The sequence below is a fragment of the Gymnoscopelus braueri genome (assembly GCF_963280865.1).
Source record: "Gymnoscopelus braueri genome assembly, chromosome: 6".
Classification (NCBI taxonomy): Eukaryota; Metazoa; Chordata; class Actinopteri; order Myctophiformes; family Myctophidae; genus Gymnoscopelus; species Gymnoscopelus braueri.
The window spans coordinates 23703346-23730715 of NC_137607.1; the positions used below are offsets into that span (position 1 = coordinate 23703346).

General features: G+C 41.3%; 1 protein-coding gene across 1 annotated transcript in view; it reads right to left on the reverse strand.

Annotated features, from left to right (window-relative positions):
• cacna1ea (calcium channel, voltage-dependent, R type, alpha 1E subunit a) overlaps positions 1-27370 on the reverse strand; it is a 193784-nt gene that overhangs the window by 8919 nt on the left and 157495 nt on the right. Inside the window, exons 20-39 of the mRNA XM_080430496.1 lie at positions 26687-26754; positions 26416-26507; positions 21308-21762; positions 20872-21211; positions 18743-19023; positions 18418-18520; positions 16131-16260; positions 15017-15076; positions 13545-13663; positions 12389-12485; positions 10548-10708; positions 9940-10077; positions 7927-8128; positions 6664-6828; positions 5365-5475; positions 5173-5256; positions 4612-4797; positions 4236-4327; positions 3512-3686; positions 1302-1429 (exon numbers count right to left, since the gene is read on the reverse strand). Coding sequence (XP_080286622.1) covers positions 1302-1429; positions 3512-3686; positions 4236-4327; positions 4612-4797; positions 5173-5256; positions 5365-5475; positions 6664-6828; positions 7927-8128; positions 9940-10077; positions 10548-10708; positions 12389-12485; positions 13545-13663; positions 15017-15076; positions 16131-16260; positions 18418-18520; positions 18743-19023; positions 20872-21211; positions 21308-21762; positions 26416-26507; positions 26687-26754 — 3187 coding nt within the window. The remainder of the gene's footprint in view (positions 1-1301; positions 1430-3511; positions 3687-4235; positions 4328-4611; positions 4798-5172; positions 5257-5364; positions 5476-6663; positions 6829-7926; positions 8129-9939; positions 10078-10547; positions 10709-12388; positions 12486-13544; positions 13664-15016; positions 15077-16130; positions 16261-18417; positions 18521-18742; positions 19024-20871; positions 21212-21307; positions 21763-26415; positions 26508-26686; positions 26755-27370) is intronic.

Genomic DNA, 27370 nt, shown 5'->3' on the forward strand with positions numbered 1-27370 from the left:
GCTTTAGTTTTCAATCAGAGTTTTACTTAGCTGTGCGCCGGATGGCGCGCATTCACACAGCCAAGTAAAAATCAGGTGTTAGAATCAAATACGTGGCTGGATGAGCCCTGAATGGAGGCCATGCGCCCTGAAGTGAGAAACCTGGAACAGTTAGTTTTAGTATGCAACAGTTGCATTAAGAAAACATACAAATAAATAGAACTTAGATAAAACAATTAGTGGTGGGCACAGAAAAGACACATTGATATGCTGTGTGCATAGCAATGATGGAATTGCTATTCTTAGCTAGTGAATTTAATATGGTCCTTGCACACCAGGAGCGTTTATTTTGTGCGATTAATTCACATTAATTTAAACTGCTGTTTGTTTCATCAATATATCCACACAGAACATGAATATTACACAGCGATAAAGCAAAGTAAATACAGTATTTTTCTAAACGAGGTTGATTTTTCACCATGAATAAAATGATCAACCTGCATGAATGAGCCATCATAAAATGAATAGCTTGATGTGAAATATAATATAAGTCACACTCCCTCTGTGTAATAGTTAATTACCTATGCGAATATTCTAATAATTAGGGAGAATAGATAAATGGGTGAGATGATGCGTTCAACAGTGTTTCACATCTATTTCAAGGTGCTGAATGATTCAAAAGTGTGAAATAGTTTCACATCTATTCTATAATGTTTCATTCAAGATAGAATATACTGTATGAACATTATATGAAGAAAAAAAAGATCCACCTTCTACCTGCCATTTATTTTGCCTATAACGACATGCCCAAAATCATGTCATTATAGGCAAAAGTCTACCAAACATTTCAAGAATATTTTAAAAATGTTTTCCTTTTCTTTTCTTTTTTTCAAAAATAGCACATCTACAGAATAAGCTCACAATGCATTGTGATGCTATCGGCTATCTCAGGAGATAAAATAGGGCCTGAGTGGTTTATCATAGCCAGGATTTTTATTTGTGACCGAAAGCAACAATGAGTAGAGGATCAGAGCACCAAAATGCGAAATCACTTAGATTGACCCAATGATTTTAGAAGTACACCTTATAGAATATGTTTCTGTCATTTAAGCACTAGCAATAGGATCTGTTTGGCTGGCTTCGTTGGATAATGCTGTGTGTTAAGGGTGCATCATTGTTTTCCTTACTGGGGCATGTGTTCCATTACCATTACACAATATTGGTATACCATTCATCACTCCTCTCTAACACGGTTTACGTATATTTGCATGACTTCAAAATTATGCTTTTGAAAAACAGTTAAGAGAATGAGAGACACTGACCAGGCGGCGCGGTCATACTCTCCCCAGATGCGGACAAACTCATCCAGGTGATGAGGGCCCAGGATGGAGGAGTCCCTCGTCAGGTACTCAAAGTTATCCATGATCACTGCCACAAACAGGTTCAACATCTACATGGACCACAAACAGCACAGCAGGAACAGAGTGGACTCAGTGGACACGTGTGTGATGGATTAGAGAATCACAGGTTTTCAACAAACACATTTTTCAAAGAAAACTCCTTCTGATTTGACCTATTACATAGATGGTACTTCACAACAGAATTTGTTTTCGTTAAAGCACTATATTAGTACTATAGTACTCATTGCTATATAGTGTGTATGTTCAGTAACAGTCTCCCCATCTCTCCAGATCTTTAATAAACCCAAAATTCATTTTCAGGGGGGTTGCAATTTTTCAGCCAAACAGCATTTATCAGCTTAAATTTGATAGTGTTCCAGCTCCAATTTTGTCTGCTCATTTATTTGTGTCACCACTTCCAATTTAACGTTTAATCTGTATCCTGTTTGAGTTCTCTCTCCTGATTGGATAAAATTGGCATCCTGACCTGAAAATTACTACAGAGCTGGAGAGACAGGGAGACTCCGGCTACTGAACACACACTCTATATCAATGAGGACTGTATGAATACAGTTATTTAAAACGTATTTTAACAAATAAATAGCACTTACACTACCTTTAATAACAGGGGAGGAGGAAAGAGTTCAAATGAAGATTCTTAAAGCTTTCATGACATTCACTTTTACACCACATTCAAAGTCTTTGTCCTGGTCCTTCAAAAGTGTACAAAAAGTTTTAAGTGAAAATTCCATTCCAGTGATCAATGGCAGGTGTTTTTCTCTCACATTTCTAAAGCCTTTTCAACTGCAATGAAAAAATAAATCTTTGCCTGCGGGTGTCGCTGGTGAGGGATTTTGCCTGTCAATCATCGCCTTTGCTCCGCCCCCCCCCAAAGGAAAGGATAGGGGAGGGGAGGGGCGAGGAGGAGAGTGGGCGGGATTAATCGACTGTGACCTCACTGTCGAAGGGCCAAGCTCAGATTACTTTTCAGCCTAATTATTCAGAAAACCCCAGACCACAGAAAATCCACTGAATGTTCTAAGTTCAGGTTTTTTGGGTGTAATTGAGGTCATAAAACCCCAAATAAAACATTGAAAATTAAAAAAGTGAAAATGAATGTCATGATACCTTTAAGCCTCAAGACAACAGAGTCATGAATTGTGCTAATCCAAAGGAAATAAACTTTGTTTAGCCTACTTTTCAAGTTTGTGTTTAGCTTTTTAGGGACTGCATATTTTTATTTACATTTAGTACACTAATAATTATATGTTTTATGCTTCCTTTTCCTGTGTTATATTTGTAGCTCCTGTGTCTTTGACTTTATGTTCTGCACTGATATTGTACATTTTTCAGTGATATCCGATAACTGATTAACCCATTAAAACCGGGAAAGCATCATTTTTAGATGAACTTTAACAATTATTTTATACACTGCTATTTTTCAAAGATCGTGAACATTTGTGACAAATCTTTGAATATATATATTTTTAAAGTGATTTTTTTTTTACTCAAATCTTTGCTTCTTGGGGTCCCTGGAAAAAAATACTTTGAGATGGGGGTCCGTGGCCAAATACATATAATCTTGGGGTTCCTTGAAATGAAAACGTTAGGATTTAGAAGACATAGAATTGGCCTCTGGTCTTAATGGGTTAATTGCATGGTCAAATCGATGGTCGAATCGAATCAGATCGATACCGATACTGTTACCGATATTGCAATACAAGTTTCCAGCAGGGTTTACCTTTCACCTGTTATACAGTAACTGTGATTCTGGGTGCAGATGAAGACTTCTAAAAACTGTGCATTCTTATTACCTGATTTATTAGGCACATACTATGTGCATCAGTAGGCCTAATAAATAAAATAAATTTTACATCTTTGATAAGTTGTTTGAACTAATATCATTAGTTCAAACAACTTGTGAATCAAACATGTTTGCTTTCATTCGTTCTTGACCCTTTTGAAAGCTTCCCCAGAAAACACTGATCGCTTCTGCAGCTTTCAATCATCACAAAATAATGTTTCAGCTTCACATTCAAACTATCGACCGATACTGATGTGATGAATGATATTGTGCATCACTGTGTGCTGTAGATGTTACATAAATGGGAGTTAAGTTCTGTCTCCCTTACCAAGAAGGAACTGAAGAAGATGAAGGAGACAAAGTAGAAATAAGCGAACGTTGACCCACAGCCTGGCTCCTGGTCAGAGGTCAGAGGGGCAGGGGGAAGAGATGGGTCCCCCTCACACTGCCGTCCCCCCAGACAAGACATCATGATCTCCTGCCACGACTCTCCTGTAGCACTCCTGACACACACACACACACACACACACACACACACATTTTAATAAATAATAAATAAATGAAAAAAGTAATGGAGAAATCACGGCCCGCTCTTAGAATGTGTGAGGGGGCCGTGATTTATTTCATTTTTATGTTTATTTCATTTGAAAGTGAGATATCCCTTTAAGGGTCCATTTTACTACAATTAGTATTCAGAGCACATACTGTACAAGAATGGAACTTGGTTACTTTGAATTGCATGAGGTTCTGGAATGTTACCGAATGTCTGTTGGAAATCTGGAAGTCTTTCATCTTAATTTACTAAAATACTAAGGCAGCTGGTTGTTGTTGAGGTACAGTATATGCCTAGTACATTTGCACATAGCTGGAATTTGTCCTCTGCATTTACTCATCCTAAGTGACTACTTTAAGATGCTCAAGTTAAATCTGTATTCTATCAAACACTGAGCAGGCGAGCGTTCAGCCTGAGAACAAGAGTAGAATAAATAGGCATGGGGATTGGGGACACACAAATTGGTTAGTCTGTTAGAAATGTGTTTCTAACAGCATACCTGAAGAGCAGCATCAGAGCACCGAGGAAGCTCTTGAAGTTGTTGTGTTTGTTGATATGAGTCTCTTCATCCAGCTTAATGTTCCCAAACACCTGATTCATATAAACAAAAAGACAGAGGTACAAAGATATTCACATAAAATACACTGACAGACACAAAAGCACACACACAGAGATATAGTAACCCAACCAAAAATGGGTAGCCAAACATTGTATTCGTACAGACATACAGTCTAGAGAGAGACTGGCTTTATTTAACCAGGAGAAAACCCCATTGAGTCTTAAAATGGCTCAAATAGGCAGCAGCGCAATTTAAAAGCACACAAGAGGGAAACAACGCAATGCATCATCACGTGTCTGCTCATGTGCCTCCTGACCTGCATGCCTATGATGGCATAGATGAAGAACAGCATGGCGATGAGCAGGCAGACGTAAGGCAGGGCCTTGAAGGATTGTACGAATGTCCACAGGAGGATGCGGATGGTGTAACCCTGTCTCAGCAGCTTGATCAGACGGGCCGCTCGGAACAACTTCAGGAAACTCATGTTGAACGTATCAACAGACTGGGAGCAGGATGCGGAGGAAAGGACAGAAAATATAGAGCATATAACATAGAGCATTGACATGTATTATTTCCTGAGCAGCAACCGTGTTTTTGCATGGACGCTGCTCGGGCTGTATCATACTTAATAATATTTAACGTGTATGTAATAATATTACATACACATACATATTAAGTATGAGAGAAAGTAGAGAAAGTAGAGAAGATATCAAAAGGTAGAGAGAAACTTAACTAAACTAAACTAAACTAAACTAAACTAAACTAAACTAAACTAAACTAAACTATATATTGCATAGCACATATTACATATTATTAGAGATCTGTCTTTTGTAAAAAATCTTACCGTAACATTTTACCTTATTGATCCTATAATTACCTGCAAATCCACCACCACGATTTCAGTAATGCTGCCCAACACGGTGATGAAGTCAAAGATGTTCCACGTGTCTCGAAAGTAGTTCTGCAGAAAGAGGGGAGGTGTGATTGATGACCATTGCCAGACGCACACAATGGTCGCGCTAGGAAATTGAGTTTGGCTGGAGATTGAGTCTGAGCCCGTTCCTCTCACCAGAAAGCCGAAGGCCATGATCTTGAGGACACACTCGATTGAGAAGAGAACAGTGAAGGCTGTGTTCAGGTGCTTCAGCACAGCCTCATAAGCTGGTGGGGCAGAGTAATACTGGAAGCATAACGGGAAGAAGAGATTAAACTGCAAACAACAGACACTATAGTAGGAGTGAAGAACTTTCCAGATTTTTTAATAACGTTTTGTTCATGATTAAAATGCCACTTAACCCATTAAAAATGTCATTTAGATTTTAACCACTTTAACCATTATTTTATACTTTGGCTATAAAAGTCGGTGCCACGCTATGAGCTTGTATATCTGCTATTTTTGAATAGCAAAAGTATAAAAATAATGGTTATAGCTCAAATCTAAAATGACACAGATGTGTTCCCTGATTGAATGGCTTAATCAAGAAATCACTCTAGCCTTCTCCTTAGCTCCTGTTGTTGCTATTTCAAGCATTGATATGATGATTCTGGCATCTAGCACCACTCAAAGCGCACCACTCAAGCACAACGCTACCTGCCTGTGTCGTCTTGTGACATGAGCGCCCTGATCACCAGGCCAGCACTCAGTGGAGCCACAGGTTGATGGAAGATTCCCTTTAGGTCCATAAATAGCCACAAACCCTCTCATCTGTGTCACTATTAAAGGGAGCCATTCCTCCGAGGGATTGGGGGCAGCAGTCACAGTTAATGAGGTCAATGCTAAATAGCTGGCCCCTGGATATTAGAGATCAATATTTAATACAGGCTGGCTGAGTCACCCTGTATCCGTCTGTCTGCCTGTGAATCTGTAGGTCTGGCTGTATAACTAGCAGAGGTTGAGGAAAAGGCTAGTTCCAGGAATAAACATGGGCAAAAGAGCAATAAAAAAGAAAGAAAAAGAAGATCAACAGTCAATGCCCAGCGGAAAGATCAACACACATAATTATGCATACGTCATAGCTCATGGGAGGTGGCCCCACAGGCACAGAGATGAAAGTGTGAAGTAATTAGTGGCAACATCTTAACTGAGTGTAGAGCAGATGCCATATTTTGAGAGCTTTATAAGCCCATTTTGTAGGTTAAGCTCAAACTTTTATTTGGAATTTGGAACTTTTGGTTCAAAGGGTAACTAAGCACTTCAGCATAAATTAACTGCTGAGATCTTCCCAATCTCAGCAGTTAATTTAACAATTACTGCGTGGTCCTGAGCGGCCCTTTTGTCACTTTGTTGTAGGAGTAGTCATGGTTACAATAGAGAAAGTATCTGGGGATTTCCTCTGAGACGTTATCGACAATTGTGCAGCATCCTCACCTTCATCATTAGAACGATAGTGTTGAGAGCGATCATTGCCAGGACGGTGTACTCAAATGAGGGCGACACCACAAAGTGCCACAGACGATACTGGAAAGTGTGTCGGTTCTGGGGCATGTAACGGGTCAGAGGCTTGGCGCCGATGGCAAAGTCTATGCAAGCCCTCTGCAAGTGGAGAGAGAACAGGACAGAAAGAATGACACACGTAAAGCCTGAGTTATACTTGGAGTCGCGGCGCGACGTATTGTGAGTTTGTACATCTATTTTCGATACGCAACACGGCGTGCAACTAAGGATAAATCAGACCGAACAGTCAATGCTGTCAATCTCTATTCTGTTTCATTGTTTGTCCTGACAAGGTTCATTGGTTTTGTGTTTATTTTTTGTCTTTATTTATGAAACAGATGGTGTTGTTTTTTCTATTTGGGCTTTCAAACAGATCCTGGATACGAGTGATCTAAAGGACAGACAGGGATAGAAGATAGAAATGACTGTGAAGTAACTCATTAGTAAATAAAGACACAAGAAAGTGCTTCATCCTTGAAGTGGGGTGACCTACACTTCATGGGAGATATCTCACAGGTCAGCATTAGCAGAGGAATCTCACAGTGTGGTAGGTTTCTTTTACAAGGATTTCTGTCTGTATGTTACATGTGATTTTTTTTGGGGTCTGTTAAACTGGAGTTTCCATAAGACTTGCAGGCTCATTACAGAAACTGCCGTCAGCAGTTGTCAGTCCTGGGAGAGCAGAGTTAGCCATGATTCAGACAGCCAGGGTCACTGTAATGTGTGTGTTACATTCCACCTGGGTGACATGATGATAGCTAACATGTGGACTATAACCTGTCTACCTCACTATCGGTCGGTTGTGGCTTACCGCCAAGGTGTTTGAAGTTTTGAAATGAGAAAGAAAACGTTAGCATTTCACTTTTAAGAGCCACAATAAGACATATGCAAGAAATACTTTCAGCACTTTATGTTATGCATCATCCTACAAATCTTCTTTGTCAGTCTGTATGGTCGGCTACTCTGTCTACAAATTTGTCCACCAGAGGGTGCTAAGAATTGGGCAAACTGAAGCACAGCATATGACTCAATTATGCACACCTCTACAGTGGGTTGCCTTGTTTTTTTTATAAGAGGTCCAGTTAGTGTGTGTGTACCTGTGTGAGTGAGGGTGTGTGATTCAGAGAAAAAGAGTGACAGACAGAGAGAGAAGGAACCGAGACAGAGTGTTTCCCCCCTCTCATATATCCCCATCACCTCATTCTTCTCCAGGCTGCACTCCTCCATCATCTTATCCCCCTGTTCCTGGAACGTGATGATGATGAGTGCCACAAAGATGTTGACGAAGAAGAAAGGGAAGACAACAAAGTAGATGACGTAGAAGATAGACATCTCCATCCTGTTGCCACGGCTGGGACCCCTGTCCTCCTCAGTCACGTCAACAGAGTGCTGCAGGACCCTGGAGGAGCAAAGGAAGGATAAGACTAAGAATAACAACATAGAATGACAAAGAATTTAATGCGAATTTGACATCACAAAAGTCAAACACGCTGTAAAATGGAGAAAAACAATCGAAAGAAACGTCTTGCACAGCTGGTTTCATTGAGGACTAAGAGAAGACTAAGCGCTGTGACAGTACAGTATACTGTGACATCGCAAAAATACAAATTTATGTGGAAAGAACTTAAGAAGTAATGCTACTTGGCTTGAAGGTCCGCTCCGCATCTTGGGAGTCTCTAAGCATGCCATCAGTCTGAATATGTTACCTTATGGGTTGGCCAGATGGCAGGCAGATATCAGCAGATAGACAATTTACAGTAGCATTGGGCACAGGCGAATTTCAACCACGTCAAACGTGCCGCAGCAGATCTCGGCCAAGATCATCAACAAGCACATGCTCTAGAGCTGCTGTTGGCAGTGCAACCTACCATCAATCATATTCAGGTCCTGTCCAAACTACTGAGGTTCAGAAGTGTTGTTTATTTGGTTGACGTGGGTTCCAGTACCAATCTGGCATTCAGAGGATTTTTTTGTATTATTCCTCCATACATCATTTAACTAATGCTGCACTCATGTAAATGTTGATCGTGTTTGTGCTCTTGCCTGTGTCTGTGTGTGCTTTTCATTTCTGCAACCAGCAGGCTAAGCTAATTTTCAAAATCACCGTCATGGTGGCACTATACCAGCCCGTTTTATGTTTTGGTCTATAGTATCTCTTGAACAGTAGGTCGTACAATAAAATGTGGGCTACGTAAGCAGCTACCCAGGGGCGTCACTACCGTCACGCAGACAACGCGGTTGGGTTGGGGCCCATGACGTTAGGGGCACCTCCCCAACAAAAAAATAAAAATAAAAATTATATATTAAAAAAAAGATTATGAATTAAAAAATAAACCTGGGTGTGCCCCTTAACATTGTTACAAAACCGTTGTTTATGTACCCGAAATCCGTCACAAATCCGTCACAAATCAGAAACCACTAATAACCGCAAAAATTTCGCGCACATGCACGCGCGCGCGCGTTCATGAGGGCCCGCTGTGACCGCCTCGCGTCGGGGCATACTGTTGCCTCGTTACGCGACTGCAGCTACCTTGGGTCCTGGCTGCAACCCACCAAGTACATAGCCCTTGGTAGGCCTCCCGTCCTGGCCGAGATATGCATTCCACGGTGTGGGATATATATTTTTGTAATGTTTTGATTTCATCCTCACTGACTCAGAAAATAGGGAAAATACACAGCTGTAACATTCAAAAGTGTGTTAATTAATACTAATGAAAAGCATCTGTGTCATTTTAAGATTTTTTTAGCTATTCAAAAATAGCAGATCTACAAGCTCATAGAGCGGCACTGTCTGCTTTTTTTTGAAAAATCGTGAAAATGTTTGCAAATCTTTGAATATCTATATATTTTTTTAAGTGAAAATGTTTTAACTCAAATTTTTGCTTCTGGGGGTCCCTGGAACAAAATATTTTGAGATGGGGGTCTGCGGCCAAATACATATCTAAAAATGTTTTCTAAATTCTAACAGTATGTTGCTATATCAGTGGTGCTCCAACTTTTTCACGTCAAGGACCCCCAAAATGATGAAATAGCAGATATACAAGCACGGTGCCGCGCTATGAGCTTGTATATCTACTATTTTTGAATAGACAAAGAAATCTTAAAATGACAGATGCTTTCCCTGCTTAATGGTTTCATTTTGGCCAAACCAACTGTATTTTGTCATCCAGATGAAATGGTAATTAATCCAGTGGTGTGCCTATGACTCACTGAGGCCATCCCTCTCCGGTGGACACAGTAAAGAGCGTGAGCAGAGCCCAGATGACGTTGTCATAGTGGAACTCGTGTCTCTTCCACTCTCTCCTCTTCACCTCCTTCTTGTCCTTCCCGTAGTCGATGTAGAAACCCCTGAAGGAGCAAAAAGTAAAGGAGTAGAACATTGAGACAATGGCTTTTTAGACTACAAGCTCACACAATAAGCTAACAACACTGATGCCTTGTGAGCTTGTACTTTAGATCTGCTATTTTCCGGAAAATTTAAGAAAAGAAAATGAATAAACTTGAGAACATTTAGAAAATTTGACCGAAATAGGGCCAGGGTTAATGGGGTTAACATACCGTAGATTTCAAATTAAACTGTTAAATTATGATATCATCAAACAGTAGATCATACAGTGTACATTTCCCAAAAAGTTAATTCAGTCTGACCAGAAGCAGGAATAAAACATATCCCCACCAGCGATAAAAATGAATGACCAGACATATCAAAAGCAGAGACGTGGATTTTGCGCCCCATCCCCCCCAGCAAATCGAACCCTGGGTGGACTGACAGGCAGGCAAGAGACTGCATGTCTTAAAGTAGACAAGTGTGCACTCACTGACAGTCCTTTTCTGTATCCTTTGAGCCGTCTGTGCAATAGAAAAACTTCCCCTTGAAGAGCTGCACTGCGATGACGGCAAAGATGAACATGAAGAGTTTGTAGACAATCAGGATGTTGAAGACGTTCTTCAAAGACGTGACTACACAGTCAAACACCGCCTGGATGAGAAGAGAGGGCACAAATCCACCAATAAGGTCAGGAAGCCCTTTGTACTTGTGGCTTTCTACTAAAAAGTTAATTAGTAGAGTAGTTAAATGATTAAATAGTCATTTATTGCATTTCTCTGGTGTCCTTGTGGATATAAATCCATTAATCCATTACGACTGGGTCATTTTAAGATTTATTTGGCTATTCAATAATAGCAGATATACAAGCTCATAGCGCTATGAGTTTGTAGATCTGCTATTTTTTGAAAAATCGTTTTTTGCAAATCTTTGAATATATGTTTTAAAGCACAAAAATATAACTCTGATCTGTGCTTCTGGGGGTCCCTTGAACAACATATTTTGAGATGGGGGTCCGCTCATTTTGGGGGTCCTTGACATGGAAAAGTTGGAGCTATATCAGTGGTGATATAGGATTTAGAAAACATTTTTAGATATGTATTTCTCAAAATGTTTTGTTCAAGGGACCCCCCAGAAGCAAAGATTTGAGTTAAAAATGTTCGCTTAAAAAAATATACATTCAAAGGTTGCAAAATATGAGCTTGTATATTTGCTATTTTTTAATAGCCAAATAAATCTAAAATGAAATGATACAGATGCGTTCCGGCATTGAATGGGTTAAGACAGTTTGTCTGTTACCTATTTACACTATGCAACTATACCAAGGTGCTGTAGATAAGAGAAAGTACATCAAATCTTAAAGGCCAAGCTTTAGAATCCATAAAACCTGTTCCCTGACTGTACTATTCTCCTGAGTGATATTTACATTCAGTGGCTCTGAAACGTCTATCTTTGCAACGAGTCCACATAAAATGTAGATGTGATTCGTCACGTGAATGTGCCGCATAAGTCACGCTTGCTTGACGTGCACCTGTTATCACATTCCCTCACATGGTCTTCTCTTTTATACGCCCATTTCATTTCCTGCCTCACTGACAGGCTGCACCTCTCTCCTTTTATCCTCTCCTATTCTTCTTTCTCCTTTCTAATCCTCCTCTCCATTAATGTTCTCTTATTTCCTTCTCTCTTTTCCCCTCTCCTCTCCTCTCGGCTCACCAGAGGAAGACTAGGTGTGATATCTGCGGACGCCAGACCTGACAGCATGTCTTCATGCTCATGTCACATTTTATCACCTCATCTTACCTGTTAGATGTACTGTAAGATCTCTCTCTCATACCAGATTTATAAATTATGCCTCAGAATAGACGACGTGTTGAGTGAATTGGTGTGTGTGTGTGTGCGTGCGTGCGTGCGTGTGTGTGCGTGTGTGTGTGTGTGTGTGTGTGTGTGTGTGTGTGTGTGTGTGTGTGTGTGTGTGTGTGTGTGTGTGTGTGTGTGTGTGTGTGTGTGTGTGTGTGTGTGTGTGTGTGTGTGTGTGTGTGTTGTAAAGGCATCTGTCCTAGTGAATACCAACAGCCTGTCAAGATCAAATGTATGATAAACCACACAGTGTTAATTTATCCATTTGTAACTCTTGGAGTGCACAAATGTAAGTTAACACAGAGGATTTTACTGTGCAGACTTAAAGGCTAAAACACACACAGGTGGAGATATGAGATTGTCCATAATCATCACACTGGTTAGTTCATAATGCAGGAAAAAGGTTTCTGTGAATTACTAAAAAGGGAAAGCTAACAGAAGAGATTGCTGTAAATGGACATGGACTTCACTGACCTTGAGTTTGGGAAGTCTCTTAATAGTCTTCAGAGGTCTGAGAACACGCAGAACTCGAAGTGATTTGATGGTCTTAATGTCCCGTCCCTTGGTGTTACTGTGAAGGAAACACATACACAGTTAGCATCATACAATTTCACAGCTGTTTTTATAGTTATTACAGCTTACATTATTATTGTTGCATTTCCGAAGACAGTGGAAACCCTTTTATTTCACTATTTGCACAAACGTATTTATACGTTTCTAATCTTACAGTACAGGCTTGTTTAGTTAGTTGACCAAGTGCACAAACACTACTGTGTTTAGTACTGTTTAGTACTTGGAGTATTATTGTGTGCACACAATACCTTTCCATCGCTTAATTCGTGCCATTGTACTGTATGACAGAATACTACAGTATCTTTTTTGAATGTTGTACATGTTTGATGAACATAATGAGGAAGGTAGTTTTACCCCAACACATTGCTGCCGGTCATTCCCACAGGACCACCATCCACAGATGTAGACAAAAAGGCAGAGAGAAGGACACGCATATAGTATGAATAGTTATAAATCCGTCAACACAAAGGCTGCATATCACTCTGTAATGGCATGGAACATTCATTTACAGTGAATGTCTAACACATTCTGACCTACAACTGATTACATTGAGACAGTGGTGGAAAGAAACTAAGTATTATTTAGTCAACTACTGTAATATTTTTTGGTATTTTTTTCACTTTCCTTGAATATCTGTTTTTCAATACTTCATACTTCTACTCCAGAACATCTCAGAGGCAAATATTGCACTTTTTACTTCAAAAAACTTATTTGACAACTTTAGTTACTTGTTACAGATTTAGAATATTATTACAATGGGAAAATAGCAGATCTATAAGGTCACAATGCATCACGATAAGACGAGTTGTGAGGTTGTAGATCAGCTATTTAAAAAAAAGTTTTGACTTAATGTTTAAAAATATGAGTACTTTTACTTTGGTACTGTAAGTACATTTAGATGCCATTTTTTAAAAACTTTTACTCAAGCAAAAGTTTGAATACAGGCCTTTTGTAACAAAGAATTTTGACGTTGTGGTATGGCAAATTTTACTTAAGTAAAACAATCTCAGTTCTTCCAGCACATGCAAAGAGTTAGTGTGTGCATTTTGAACCAAGCCATGTGACTGACGTGAGAGCGAAGGCCACCAGTGCTCCAATCACCACGATGAAATCTAGAACGTTCCACAGGTCTCTGAAGTAGGCGCCATCATGGAGGAGCAAACCCTGGTCAATCATCTGTGGACGATGAAGTAAGATGCAATGAATACTTGGAGGCTCTTTGCTAGTGCCCGGCCGATATATCGTCCATTTATTTGACTTTTTGGACGACATCTGCAGTCGATGTGACCTGATTTCGAACCACTTTCAACCTGCCGTCCCGATTTCGGGCATAAGCTCACAATGCGTTGTGACAGTGGCGTTTGGTGGAGTCTAACGTTGACCGGGCCAGAACCTGGCCAGAACCGGTTTGACGGCTAAACTGGTTTTTAATGGCCACTCATTAACAATTCGGCCGAATGCAAATGAGCCCCACTTGAAAACAAAGGCAACTTTATGTGGTCGGCTACAACAGAATAGGGTGAGTGCTGCTAATGTTGATTTTTAGTTTTTTTCCCCTGGATCTTGGGACAAGTTGGGTTTACAGACCGGGCCATGGCCTCGTTGGCCCCAATGACGATACGCGCCTGCGTTGTGAGCTAGTAAATAGGCTATTTTTGAAAGTTTAAGTGGTTAAAGTGGTCCTTAAGTGGTTAAATAAAATAAAGTTCAGTTCATGTGTGTATTTTATATGTTTTTGTTTATACTTAAAGGTAGGGAAAGTGTTATTTCTTTGTTAAAATAAGTGTTAAATAACTGATAATATTCTGAGTAATCATTGCTATAGAGTGTTTGTTCAGTAATGGGAGTTTCCCTGTCTTTCCAGCTCTTCAATAAACAGAAAATTGATTTTCAGGTTGGGATACCAATTTTGTCCAATCAGAAGAGATAACTCATACAGGAACAGGATACACAAGTAAAATGGGAAGTGATGACACAAAAATGAGCAGACACAATTGGAACTGGATCAATATAAAATTGAAGCTGGTAACCCTGAAAATGTATCTCCTGAGCTGGAGAGACCCCTGTTATTGAACAAATTGCTATATAACATATAGCAAAGAATACTATCAGAATATAATGCTTTAAACTTTTAAGAGAAAACGTTTTGCTTTCACCATAAAATATCACTTACCCTACCTTTGATTTGAATAAAAAATATCAAAAGGGGGGTTCTGAATGTTAAATGTAACACAAATGAGGTTCTGTCTGAGCAGAAGTGATTCTGATATATGATGTACTGTGGCTTGAACCTAATAAATTGCATTAAAAAAACATATATATGTATTCATTTTTTCAAAACATCGATAATTGTGGGCTATGGTCTCTACAAAATTGGGATTGGTCAGGCTCAAGTCTTTGCCTTATGCATACATAGAATACATACACCATATTATATCAGAGGAACTGATTACAAATAAGTTAAATAAGTACATTATTTAACTGCTATATTACAGTTCTGAAGTTAATAATGTAATAATAATTACTCACTTTTATTATCATTTCAAAGGTGAAGACTCCAGTGAACACGTAATCAAAATACCGCAGAACCTGTTAGATCAGAGAGTGAAACAGCATGAAAGAGAGACAGAAAGTGAGCATGTAAGTGCTCGCTCAATTATTGTATCTGTGTGACCTTCATTTATTTCACTGCTTTGTTGCTGGTGGCAATGATAAATCTCCTCCGCTGATGAGAACATGAAAAAGTATCATTGGATGTGTTCTGCTTAGAAGCACCCAGGCTCATTGTATCCCTTACTTCATTTGTCTCAATCCCCATCATTGTAATAGTCATCAATTCAGTCACATCAAGGGTTCGCAGCAAAGCAATTTAAGGAAATGTATTCACTTTTCAACTACTTTATCTACACAGCGGGAGGTACAGTATCTATGGGTAAGAACCCCAGGTTTCAAATTGATAGTGATTATATTTTTACCACAGGGGCTAAGAGAATGACATCAGAAGGAGATAATGTACGAATCAAAAACAGCAGGGGAACTCTAGATCATTAATATTATGATCTGTCGTCCAAGTATTGAGGGAATGGGATACATGCATTCAAGTGCACATGTACTGTACAAGTCAAGACACGAACACGCACACGCACGCGCACGCGCACGCGCACACACACACACACACACACACACACACACACACACACACACACACACACACACACACACACACACACACACACACACACACACGTACAAGCACAAAAATCCATCCATGTTCATACAGTACCAGCATGCACGCACACACTCGTTTGTTCTTAGTCTTTTCATTACATTTTTCATTATGACAAAACCTGCTGGCCCAACCTAACGCTAAACCTAACCACAAGCCGAATCTCTTCCTAATTACAGTATAATCAAAACTCTAAATATCCTTTTTAACCATATAAAAAAAAAAGTTTTTCCTCAAGGGGACCAGAACACAAGGTCGATTTTCTTCCAGTTTTACTATCCACGTGGGGACTTTTGGGCACACACACACACACACACACACACACACACACACACACACACACACACACACACACACACACACACACACACACACACACACACACACACACACACACACACACACACACACACACACCTTGTTCCAGTGGGAGGTGGTGGCCACAGGGTCCTCAGCGGCGAGGGCTATGCTACTGGCAGCGATGACCATCAGGATGCACATCTCAAAGTACCTGAGGTTCACCACATAGTGACAGGCCCGTCGAACCCTGGAGGCGTGGGAGAGACGTTCATGTTACTCACACTACTGTATGACTGAATCTGTCCTTTATGTTTATCCCATTCAATCCCGGAACGCATCTGTGTCACTTTAGATGTCAATTGGCTATTAAAAAATAGCAGATCTACAAGCTCATAGATGAGCTTGTAGATCTGCTATTTTTGAGAGAAAAAAAATCTTGAAAATTTGTGCAAATCTTTGAATATACATATACATTTTTAACTCTTTGACTGCCAGAGTATTTTCATAAAGTACTCCCCCAGTGCCAGCAATTTTCGTGTTTTTTTATTTTTATATTTTGAATTTTTCTCATGAAAATAATTTAAGGACACACAATTTAAAGACCCAGCACAAATCCGCCACTAAAGAGCAGCACATGACAGCGTGATCAGGTCGTTGGGTCTCTCTCACCCTTCTTGATAGATTAGACAGGGAAAAACATGAAAACGGAAGTGACGTCGTCCCAGATTGTTTTGGTCGGCAGAAATTACGATGTGATACACGACGGCGATGACTGATCGTCACCCAGACCATAGATTATAGAAGAGAACCTGTCCGTTTGTCCGTTATACCGTGTGAAAAATCGTTTATTTACCTATTTTGGACGAAAATGACTGGGGAAAAAAATCAAAAACCGGAAACGGAATCCAGGCCATGAAACCGGATGCAGATGTCCGTGAAGTAAGTGGAACTCGAGAATAACATTGAATATTAAGCAGCATAGCGCAATCAGAGATTAAACAATGAACGCGCATCCAGCGCGTCGAACACGTCGACGGCCAACTGGACAAAGTAGCACTTGACGCGTTATCGCGTCGTCCGCAGTCAAAGAGTTAACATATAAAAAAAAAAGGGGGTCCCTGGAACAAAAATATTTTGAGATGGGGGGGGTCCGCCATTCATCCATCCATCTATAAATACACGGACTCTCTGTCTGTGTGTCTGGCATAACTTGGGGCTGTCCGTCCGACTGACCTCAAACTTGGCGTGTGTTGCAGATGACCCGGGGGTGCAGTGCCGAGTGGCATTCGCTCGGACCAACGGGTTCCGTGAGCTGTAAAACCGTGGATGTCTGTCCGCGGGTCTGTGGAGGATGCACCGAATCTCTGTGTGTTTGGGGGGTGCAGGCATTGGATTCCCTGACTGAAATACCTGTGTGTGTGTGTGTGTGTGTGTGTCTGTGTCACAGTCACAGACTTTGCCTGTCTTGTCCAGGTCTTGTATGTCTATGTTTTGTTCCCTGGTCTAGACTTATTGGTTCTATGATTCTGTTTGCCCCAGCTGTATCTGATTTGTAATCACCCCTCATGTGTATATTAGTCTTGTTCCCCTGTCAGTCTTTGTGGAGTCATTGTTTGGTGTCACTGCATTAGTTAGTTTGTATTTGTGGTTTCTTTTCTGTTCACCTACTGTTTATTAAAACACCCAACCATGGGTTTTGATCACTACATGCCTGGCTGTCCTGCTTTTGGGTCCTCACCAGTACCTGTACGTGACAGTCTGTGTGTTTGTCTCTGTGTTTTCATTTATTTTCCTTAAAGAACATTTCCCTCTTTGATGACATAATTTGCACAGTACTGTACTAGTCACTAGGGTGCACTCGTGTACGGTGCCTGGTACCGTGCTAGTCACATGACGTGTGGAGAACAGCAAAGGCTTGTGTCACATTTGAAAAACAAACATGACAGATGGTGTGAGTTCAGTTTACCATTTGATTAGTCCTCCGCCACGTGGCCCCTTAAACAAGTGCACCTTCTGCTTCAGACTCATCCCACATAAAGCCAGACGAAGGCACTGGGATCAGCCCATAAGTGGAGCCAAACTAGATGATCCAGCCCAAAAACTTCACACACTGCCAGAACTTTAGGTGTTTTCACATATAGTCTGTTTTAAACAAACCAAACTCAGTCCTCTACCTATCCATCTACAAATGCACTTTAACAGGTCCTCTCCACTGAGAAAGACACTTGTGAGACACAGACTGGAGGAGATAACAGGACATCAGGACCATCACAAGGCGTGTGTGTGTGTGTGTGTGTGTGTGTGTGTGTGTGTGTGTGTGTGTGTGTGTGTGTGTGTGTGTGTGTGTGTGTGTGTGTGTGTGTGTGTGTGTGTGTGTGTGTGTGTGTGTGTGACAGCTACTTACGGGTTGTCAGGTTTAAAAATGAACATGCTGTCTGGGTTAACAGCCTTGGTTTCCTCCTCGTCCTCCTTCGCTGACTTACAGGCCTCAGGGTCGTTACTGTTCACTGAGGAGGACAGGAGAGGTGGAGGAGGAGGAGGCATGGAACAGCAGGGGACAGAGACGAAGGCAGGAGGATCAAGGTGCGATGGGAGGAGGTGAATGAGTGAGAATGAGTTAGGGAGTGATGGAGGTGAGTGATCGAAAGAGAGAAACGACAGTGTTCAGCGTTTTCAGCCGTCGTACATCACTGATTGACTGAATGATCACTTCGGTCTATCAAAGTTACCTGAGAGAGTGGAGAGCTCCATAGATGACTGTGCATTGGGCACGTCAATGATAACACTGCTGCTGAGCTGAGACTTATCCCGCTCTAGACAAACTGCAGCACTGTGGTCGGTCTCCTTGTCTATCTTAACGTCTTCTTGGACACCGGGGTGTGAGGTCTGCTGGAGCGCCTGGAGGTCTGCCTGCTGAGGGGGCTCTTCCTGGTTCTGAGGACAGGGGGCGTTAGCCTGCGCCTTGGTGACTTTTAGGTCTGGGTCCTCACCCTGTGCCTGGCCACTCAGTCTGCACGCCACCCAGAGAGAAAAATACCATACGGATAAGAAGGGAAATACACACACGGTGTGTTTCATTTAAGTGTTACAGTGTGCCAGCTTATATACAGTTCCCTTCATGATGGGAGTACAGTACAGTACAGAACAGCAGGGGTTCCCTCTTGGGGTCGCGGGAGACTGACTGTGGGGTCGAGAAATTATTTTGGGTCATAGAGAAAAAAAATAATATATATATATATATATATATTCTTTTTTTTTTAATTCAACAGAATGGATGAAATACAATTAAAAAATGATTACAAATAGTACATTTTACCATTTCAATACATTACAAATGCGCACCGAACGTGCAAGTTTATGTGCATAAATTACCTCCAGGTTTAGGTGGGGTCATGAGTCAATGGCCGCATTATTTTGGGGTCGCGGGCTGAAAAGTTTTGGGAACCCATGCAGTACAGTACAGTACAGTACAGTACAGTACAGTACAGTACAGTACAGTACAGTACAGTACAATCTAAATGAAACACAACCACAGTAATAATAAAACAAAATAACAATAATACATTTGGAACTTTGGAAATCAATCTTAGTCAATCAAGATGGAATATAAAAAAACGGACAGATCCGTCTTGATCCCATGACTATAGAAATAATGTGTACCGATTGGCGTGATCTTTGGACAAAATCTGTAGGAGTAATATAAAAAATGTGTTTGCAAAATAACAGGCCGGTGTGAAGAATTCTCCAGGGAGTGTCCGTGCAAAGTTTCATGCCGATCGGTCAAACTCTGCCGGATATTAGCTGCTCACAGAAATCAGCCTGTTATAGCGCCACTATGCGGGCGATTTGAAAAAATGTAGGGTGGCATTTCTTCTTTGGCCTAGAAGGAATGTTCATGCAAAGTTTCACGGCAATCAGACGCCGCGAAATCATTAGGCGTCTGATTGCCGTGAAACTTTGCATGAACTTTCAAGGATTTTGTTCAACACGGCAAATATCGGCCTCCTGGTGGCGCTATAACAGGCAGATGTGAGAAATTTGGGGCATAGGTTCTGCTCTGCCATCCAGGAAGTGTGTGTGCAAAGTGATCGGGCCAACGGTGCCGGAGCTGTAGCTGTCACATACGGACGGACGGACACACACACGCACACGCACGCACGCACGCACGCACGCACGCACGCACGCACGCACGCACGCACGCACACGCACACACACACACACACACACACACACACACACACACGGACAGAATAGTGTTGGATTAAAACAATAAAAATAAAGCAATAAAACAAAACACAGTAATAAAACAAATGTGATGGAAAAAGATAGAAGGATCACAGGAAGGCTAGACTATGAAAATGTGTTTCAAGAAAAGACTTAAATGCGGAGTACACTGTATGAGAGATTTGATGTGGCTGTTTAGTGTGAGGTAGCTATCAAGTAATGCGGTTTCTAAACTTGAGTAGGAGTATGAAGCTATAGTTTGTAATTTGCATGTTGGAGGAGTCAGTGCTGTAGCCTGTATCTTAAGTACTGTATTTCAGTTTTTTGTTTTGCTTTGGACATTTCCAAGAAACAGAATAGGACAAAGCACCAAACCCTGAGGAATGCCCAAAATGTAGCCTAGAGGTGGAAGACACCGATACCAACACTGACAGTCCTGTCTGTAAGATAAGACTTAAGCCAATTAACAGTTGTGTTGACCTGTCAAAATGTCTGCTGTGAAAAGGGTCAATTTAAATGAACACTGTGCTGTGCCCCTGTGTTGTGTAATGATGATGTTCTAATATAAAAAGGAAAACAAGAAAGGTGCAGTAAAAAAGGATGAGTTTGATTAGTGGGTGACGATGTGACTGACCTGGACTCTTCAGTTTGACATGTTTGTCCCTCCTTCTGTTCTGTCTTATCCTTGTCTCCTTGTTCCCCTGGACTTCTCTTACTCTCCCTGCTGACAGAGCGACTGGTCGAACGACTCCCGTCCCCCGGGAATGATCCCTGGTGACAGTTTGCCCTGACGCCACCGTTTCCTCCCGTCTCTGGGGTCAGGGTGTCGCCGTTGCTGGGCGGTCTGATCTTCTTAATCGCCCTGTGTCGCCGTTCGCCGCTCAACCTGGGGCTGCGGCGGTTGTTGAGCGGGTTGTGGCTCTGTTTGACGCCTAATTTCCCGGCCTCTGAGGTGGTCTCTGCATCAGGGCATTCTGGGATGGACAATGGAGGTTCAGGCAGGGACAGACACGAGGGATCCGATGACTCTGGCAGTAACATTGACACGGGGGGTACGGGGGGCATGTCACCTGTACGGCTGGCATCCAGGGGCGTGTCGATGGCCGTGGTAGAGCCTGGAGGCTGAGGCGCGGTTGGTGAGGCCAAGGCCACGGGGTCTGCCAGACGTTTGAGGCTGCCCGAGGGGCTGTGCTGGGGGCCCTTGTTGTTCACTGCTGACAGAGGGTTTACGGACTGGGCTGACGTGGGAGGTCCGTCCTTCTCCTCACTGCTGCTGAAAAGGACCTCTCGGCTGGACATCTGGCGCTGTCTCCGCAGCTGGCTTGTCCTCTGCTCCCACACGGACATGGTCATCCTTTTTCTCCTTTCCCTCCTGGACATGAAAGAGTTAGAGGGGTTGAGAGGCGGGAGTGGGCAGGCCTCCCTGATGCTGCCCTGGCCCTCCTCCAGTGAGTAGGAGTAGGCCGGCCTGCCGCGGTGGATGGCTCTTTTCCTGTACAGGTAGGGTCGCCTCCTCCGGCTTCCACTGGGGAGAGAGGAAGACAATATACGATATAAGTATATAGTAGCCGAATGGAACATGTGCAGTAGTTATTGTAAACATGTAGCATTATCATGTATAATACTATAATATGTGATTACGGTTCTCGTCTTGGTCTGGCTGGACCATTGACTACGATTCACGGTAACTGTCAACCATTTTCCAAATGGTTGACAGTTCACCTTTCATTAGAATTTGGAATAATTATCAGATTTCAACTCTTTTTTTCATTAAACCTTAATATTCGAAGTTTCTCTGTCTGATATTTCACTTTTCTTTGTTTTTCAGTTTTTGTTATTTTAAAATGTTCTCCCAATTTAGTCATTGTCAATTGCCGCCATGTACTGTATATAATTCCTGTTACTGCCAACCGCTATTATTTAGTCTGGGGAGGGTATAGACAACCACGTATCTCCTCAAATACACCTGACAGTGAGGAGTTCACCGAGACGGCGCAGCAAAAAACTCACAGTTCTTCTCCCCTCTGAACTAATTTGCCTGGAAATACCATCGATGGACTCATAATTGATAATATACTTGCATACGTCCCATTATTGCTTGACAATGTGAACAACTGTAGTAAACAAAACACTTGTATTGAGAAGTGATATGTTACATAGCAAAAGCCTCGGCCTGATGTTCAAACACCTCATAGACATGAACAAGCAACTTCATTTCAACAAACAAGTCACTGGATCAATGAAGATGTTATTATGACAAATAAACCAAACCAGGAGAAGTTGTCAACCATAATAAAAGACGTGAGAAATGCTGAATGAAGTCAGTGGAGTATATATACAGAAATGCAGAATCAAAAACAGACTTTTCAGAGTTTGGGAAGCACATGAAGGAAGGTACACAAACACAAAAGATGAGTCTAGGACATTTACCCAGTTATGAAAATCAAGCAGGTGGTTGAGGGAGCGAGAAAGAGAGAGAGAGACAGATGAACAGACTGTGTTACTTACTGGTACGTGGACTCTTGTGTGGTCCGTGTTATCAATGAGCGATTGGTTGAAAACAAGACATTAGTGCTTTTGTGAGCAGAGACAAAACAGGCCCAGAGACACACAGCAAAACAGTCAGCAGGAGCCCAGCAGGAGCCCAGCAGGAGCTCAAAAGGAGCCCATTTCTAAGCAGTTAAATTAACCTTTTCCAAGGAGACCAATATTTTTATTTTATTTACAAAATGATCAGTTCAGTTCAATGCCATAGATTCATTGCATTGCGTATTGAATCTGTCACTGTTACAAATGACTACTGTCAAATGTTCTGCTACTACTGTACATGGTCTACAGCAGTTCAGTTGATAGAATATGTATATGATTATTATTCTATCTTTTATATATGTACTTGATACATTTGGCAATTACATGATTCTATACTTTTTACTCTTTGGTGTGTGTCTCCAGAGGAGCCAAGTGGCACACTGACAAACGAGATGGCTGCAGTATTAGAACAATCCAAACAACATTTATAACGGCAACAATAAGCGCAACACTGACAAGAAGAATATTCCCAGATAGACTGAGGGGTTTCAGACAGTCAGAGCTACAGTATGGAACAGGTATAAAACACAGAGATGGGCTCCATCCGAAGACACAGGAAAAGATTACAGAACATATTTAGATACCCTTTTGAACAAAGCAACCATATTGGGATGCATATCACTGAGCACCGGTGCCAACTCAGAGTTGTGACATACAGCATTAGCATTCTTCTTGATCATGCTAGTCGCTGAGTGAAGAGATTTGCGTGCTGAGCCTCTGACTGTTCAGAGATTAAAGAAAGCGGAGTATTGTAGTGAAAGGTGAAAAACAATACGCACATCGGAAGAAAAACTCTCCACTCACTGAAAACGTGTTCACATTCTAAAAGCATTCTCAGTGAGTGCATATAGATAGTTTTTCTTCCTTTGATCATGCTGGCGAGGGGCATGCGTTCCAAGTTGAATTTACTGACAGTCTCCAACATGCTCTGTCCCTCTTACACTGAGCAAACAGAATCATGCAACTTTCTCCAAGGTCAGTGGAGGCGGATTCTCTCAGGGAGAATCACAGATGAGACAAAAGAAAGTTCAGACTACAGTATCCTTCCTGAATACAGATGCTGGCCCAGGAGTAGGGGTGGGACGATATATCGATATCGCGATACTTTCTCCCGCGATAAATAATCGATATACTGCCGAAAAAAATCGATATTAAAAAAAATAAAAATAAAATTATTTTATTTATTTTATTTTTTATTTTTATTTTTGTGATACGTTGTTTTTCCGATTCTGTATTTGTGTAATGATGATTGTGAACAGTTTGGTGCTATTTTAAGTGTTTATTAATTGAATACAAGGACTATCGTGATATATCGTTGGTGAAATTTCATGCAATATATCGTGATATCGCAATATATCGAATATCGTGAAATTATCGTTATCGTGGGCCTAATATCGCCACAGATATCGTATCGTGAGATACCCATATCGTCCCACCCCTACCCAGGAGACCCAGAAGTATTCTACTCTGCTTTACAGCTTCTGACAGGAGCCTGACCTGCAGTATGTCATCTGCTGGAAAACAGTATTATTGAATAGAAAAGCTTTCAAAAACAGAAATCCCCCATTAGCACCATCACCACCACCAACACCCAGCCATGTAAAAAAAAATGCCATTCTGACATTTATGCAAGCAACAAACTGATCCTCTTATAGCATGGATTGCCCTACTGTACAGGACAGACAGATGCAGTGTTCATTTCGTCAACTAAAGCTATGACCAAAAATGTTCGTCGACTACCTTTTTTCACTGACGAAAACTAAATAAAAACTAAGCTATGATGACTAAAACTAAGACTTTCGTCAACAAATAAAAAACAGACTAAAACGTTAGGGAGGGACTAGTGGGCAAGAGATCCAGTAGAACTAAGACACGTAATTTTATGTTTGGTTGCGCTCAGGTGTTTTGCGATTTGAAAATAGCAGATCTACAAGCTCACAACAAGCATCACACTGTGAAACGTTGTGAGCTTGTAGATCGGCTATTTTCAGCAAGTAAAATCAGGCAATACAACGCCATCAAGGCACCGCCAAAATACATTTTAGTCGACAAAATCAACCGTAGATTTAGTCGACTAAAATCTTATGACATTTAGTCGACTAAAACTAGACTAAAACTAAAGCATTTCAGATGGCTAAAATGTGACTAAAACTAAATGGAATTCTACTCAAAAGACTATGGCTAAAACTACACAAAGATTTGCTGTCAAAATCAACACTGGGCAGATGGGAGATCAATAACCTGGGATATTATACATTTAAAATCATGTCTTTATAACTGCATGGGTCCCATTGGCAACACGGCTGCCTTGAACAAGTTGAAAGCTATTCTTAGAGTACGCTGCCCTGGTCACAAAATCCTTTTGGAGAAAGAAGAGTGTCTTCTAAGTACAGCATGTGCTAGGAGAATAGGCACGCTACATTAATTTGGAAAACTAAGTAACCCTGTCTCCATGACAACAGTATAAGCACCCCACCACCCACCCCACGCCACCAAACCTCACCCCAACTGGAATTAAGGCTGCCAGTAACCATGGAGATGCAGAGTTCAATTTAGAGCAAATTATAGAGCGAGGAGCCGAGTCAGACAAGATAGTAGACATGTTAGTGAGGATGTATCAATAGTAGGGCGCCCCCGATAATGACGATCTCAACTGGCATTTATCGACCCTTAATCCATTAAGACCGGGAACGCATCTGTGTCATTTTAAGATTTCTTTGGCTATTCAAAAAATAGCAGATAGACAAGCTCTTAGGGCAGCACCGAGTGCCACCCTTGTAGATCTGCACTTATTTTTATTTTTTTATCGTGAACATTTGTGCAAATCTTTTAACTCCGATCTGTGCTTCTGGGGGGTCCCTGGAACAACATATTTTGTGATGGGGGTCCGCGGCCAAATACATATCATTTTGGGGCTCCTTGACATAGAAAAGTTGGAGCACCACTGAGCAACATACTGTTAGGATTTAGATTTTTTTTTTTTATATGTATTTGGCCGCGGACCCCCATCTCAAAATGTTTTGTTCCAAGGACCCCCCCCCCCCCCCCAGAAGCAAAGATTTGAGTTACAAATGTTGGCTTTAAAAAATATATATATTCAAAGATTTGCATACATTTTCAATATTTTTCAAAAATAGCAGATCTACATACTGTGCCGCGCTATGAGCTTGTAGATCTGCTATTTTTGCATAGTCCAAAGAAATCTAAAGTGACACATATGCGTTCCCGGAATGAATGGGTTAACAGAGAGGATTCCACCAATCAACCACCAAAGCGTCACAACTTGAAGCTCTACAGTACATGAATGTCCCTTCATCGCCTTGTGAAGACAATTTCCCCCTGGGGGACAATAAACATTATTATTATTATAGTCTCTGTCCATAACAACTCTACACGCTGTCAATTCAGTCTTTAGGCCCAACTATGCACTGCACTGTTAGCTGGAGGCTATGATGAGCACTCCCGCTGGTTGTTTGTGTTAGTTAATGCTATAGGTAGACATTCCCCAGGGGAGGGAGCGTTAGCGAGGAGGAAAAATGGAGGGAGGGGAGAAGGTCAGGCAGGGAAGGTGGCTGCATACAGCACTTACTCTGAGGACATCATAGAAGACATGGCTCCGACCTCCTTAGCTTTCTGGAGAGCATGCTTCTGGTTGAATGCAGCCTCAGCCTCCTCTTCATCCTTATCAGGGAACATTGGAAGGGAGAGGAGGGGAAGAGAGGAGAGAAATCATAGCACGGCATGACAATACATCAACATCATGTAACTGAAACGTTACAGATTATTTTGTCAGGATTTAGAATGCCATTTATCGAATAAAAATAACCAAATCCATAAATGAACCTTTTTTGAATTGTTACCTTGGTCAGCTCTTGTGCATTAGCAAGGTTATCCACAGCAATGGCCAAGAAGACATTCAGTAGTGTGTCTGATCACAGTAGGGTTAAGGACATGATTAATCTACATCAAAACAAATGATTCCTCCTCGCCAAGAAACTTTCTATACAGTATAACTATATATTTACTTAATTACTTAGTTAGCATTACTTAACGAACTCCTAAATTAGATTTTCACCTTTCGAAAAATAAAGAGACAACTTTGTTCGCTAGATTGTATATAGTATTACTGTAGTAAACTAAAATGTAATAGTATGTTATTTAGACAGATGTTAGGTTCATTGTTTACCTGGTATCCTTTCAATATACAGATTATTATTTTGATAGTATATTGTTTAGAGCAGGGGTCTTCAACAGGGGGTCCGGGACCCCTAGGGGGTCCTCAGAGATACTATAGGGGGTCCGCCAAATCTTTGTGTGATAGGAATTAGTTTTTTTACATTAACCACTTGAACCCTAGAATTCCTTTTCTGAGGGGAACATTTGCCGAAAATAGCAGATCTACAAGCTCACAACGCCTCGCGCTGCGAGGCGTTGAGAGCTTGTAGATCGGTTATTTTTGGCAAAGAGGCTACAGGTGTAGAGGGAAAAAAGAGCAGACTAAGTAAAAAAAATGTAATCTTTTTAAAAAAATAATAATTTTTTTT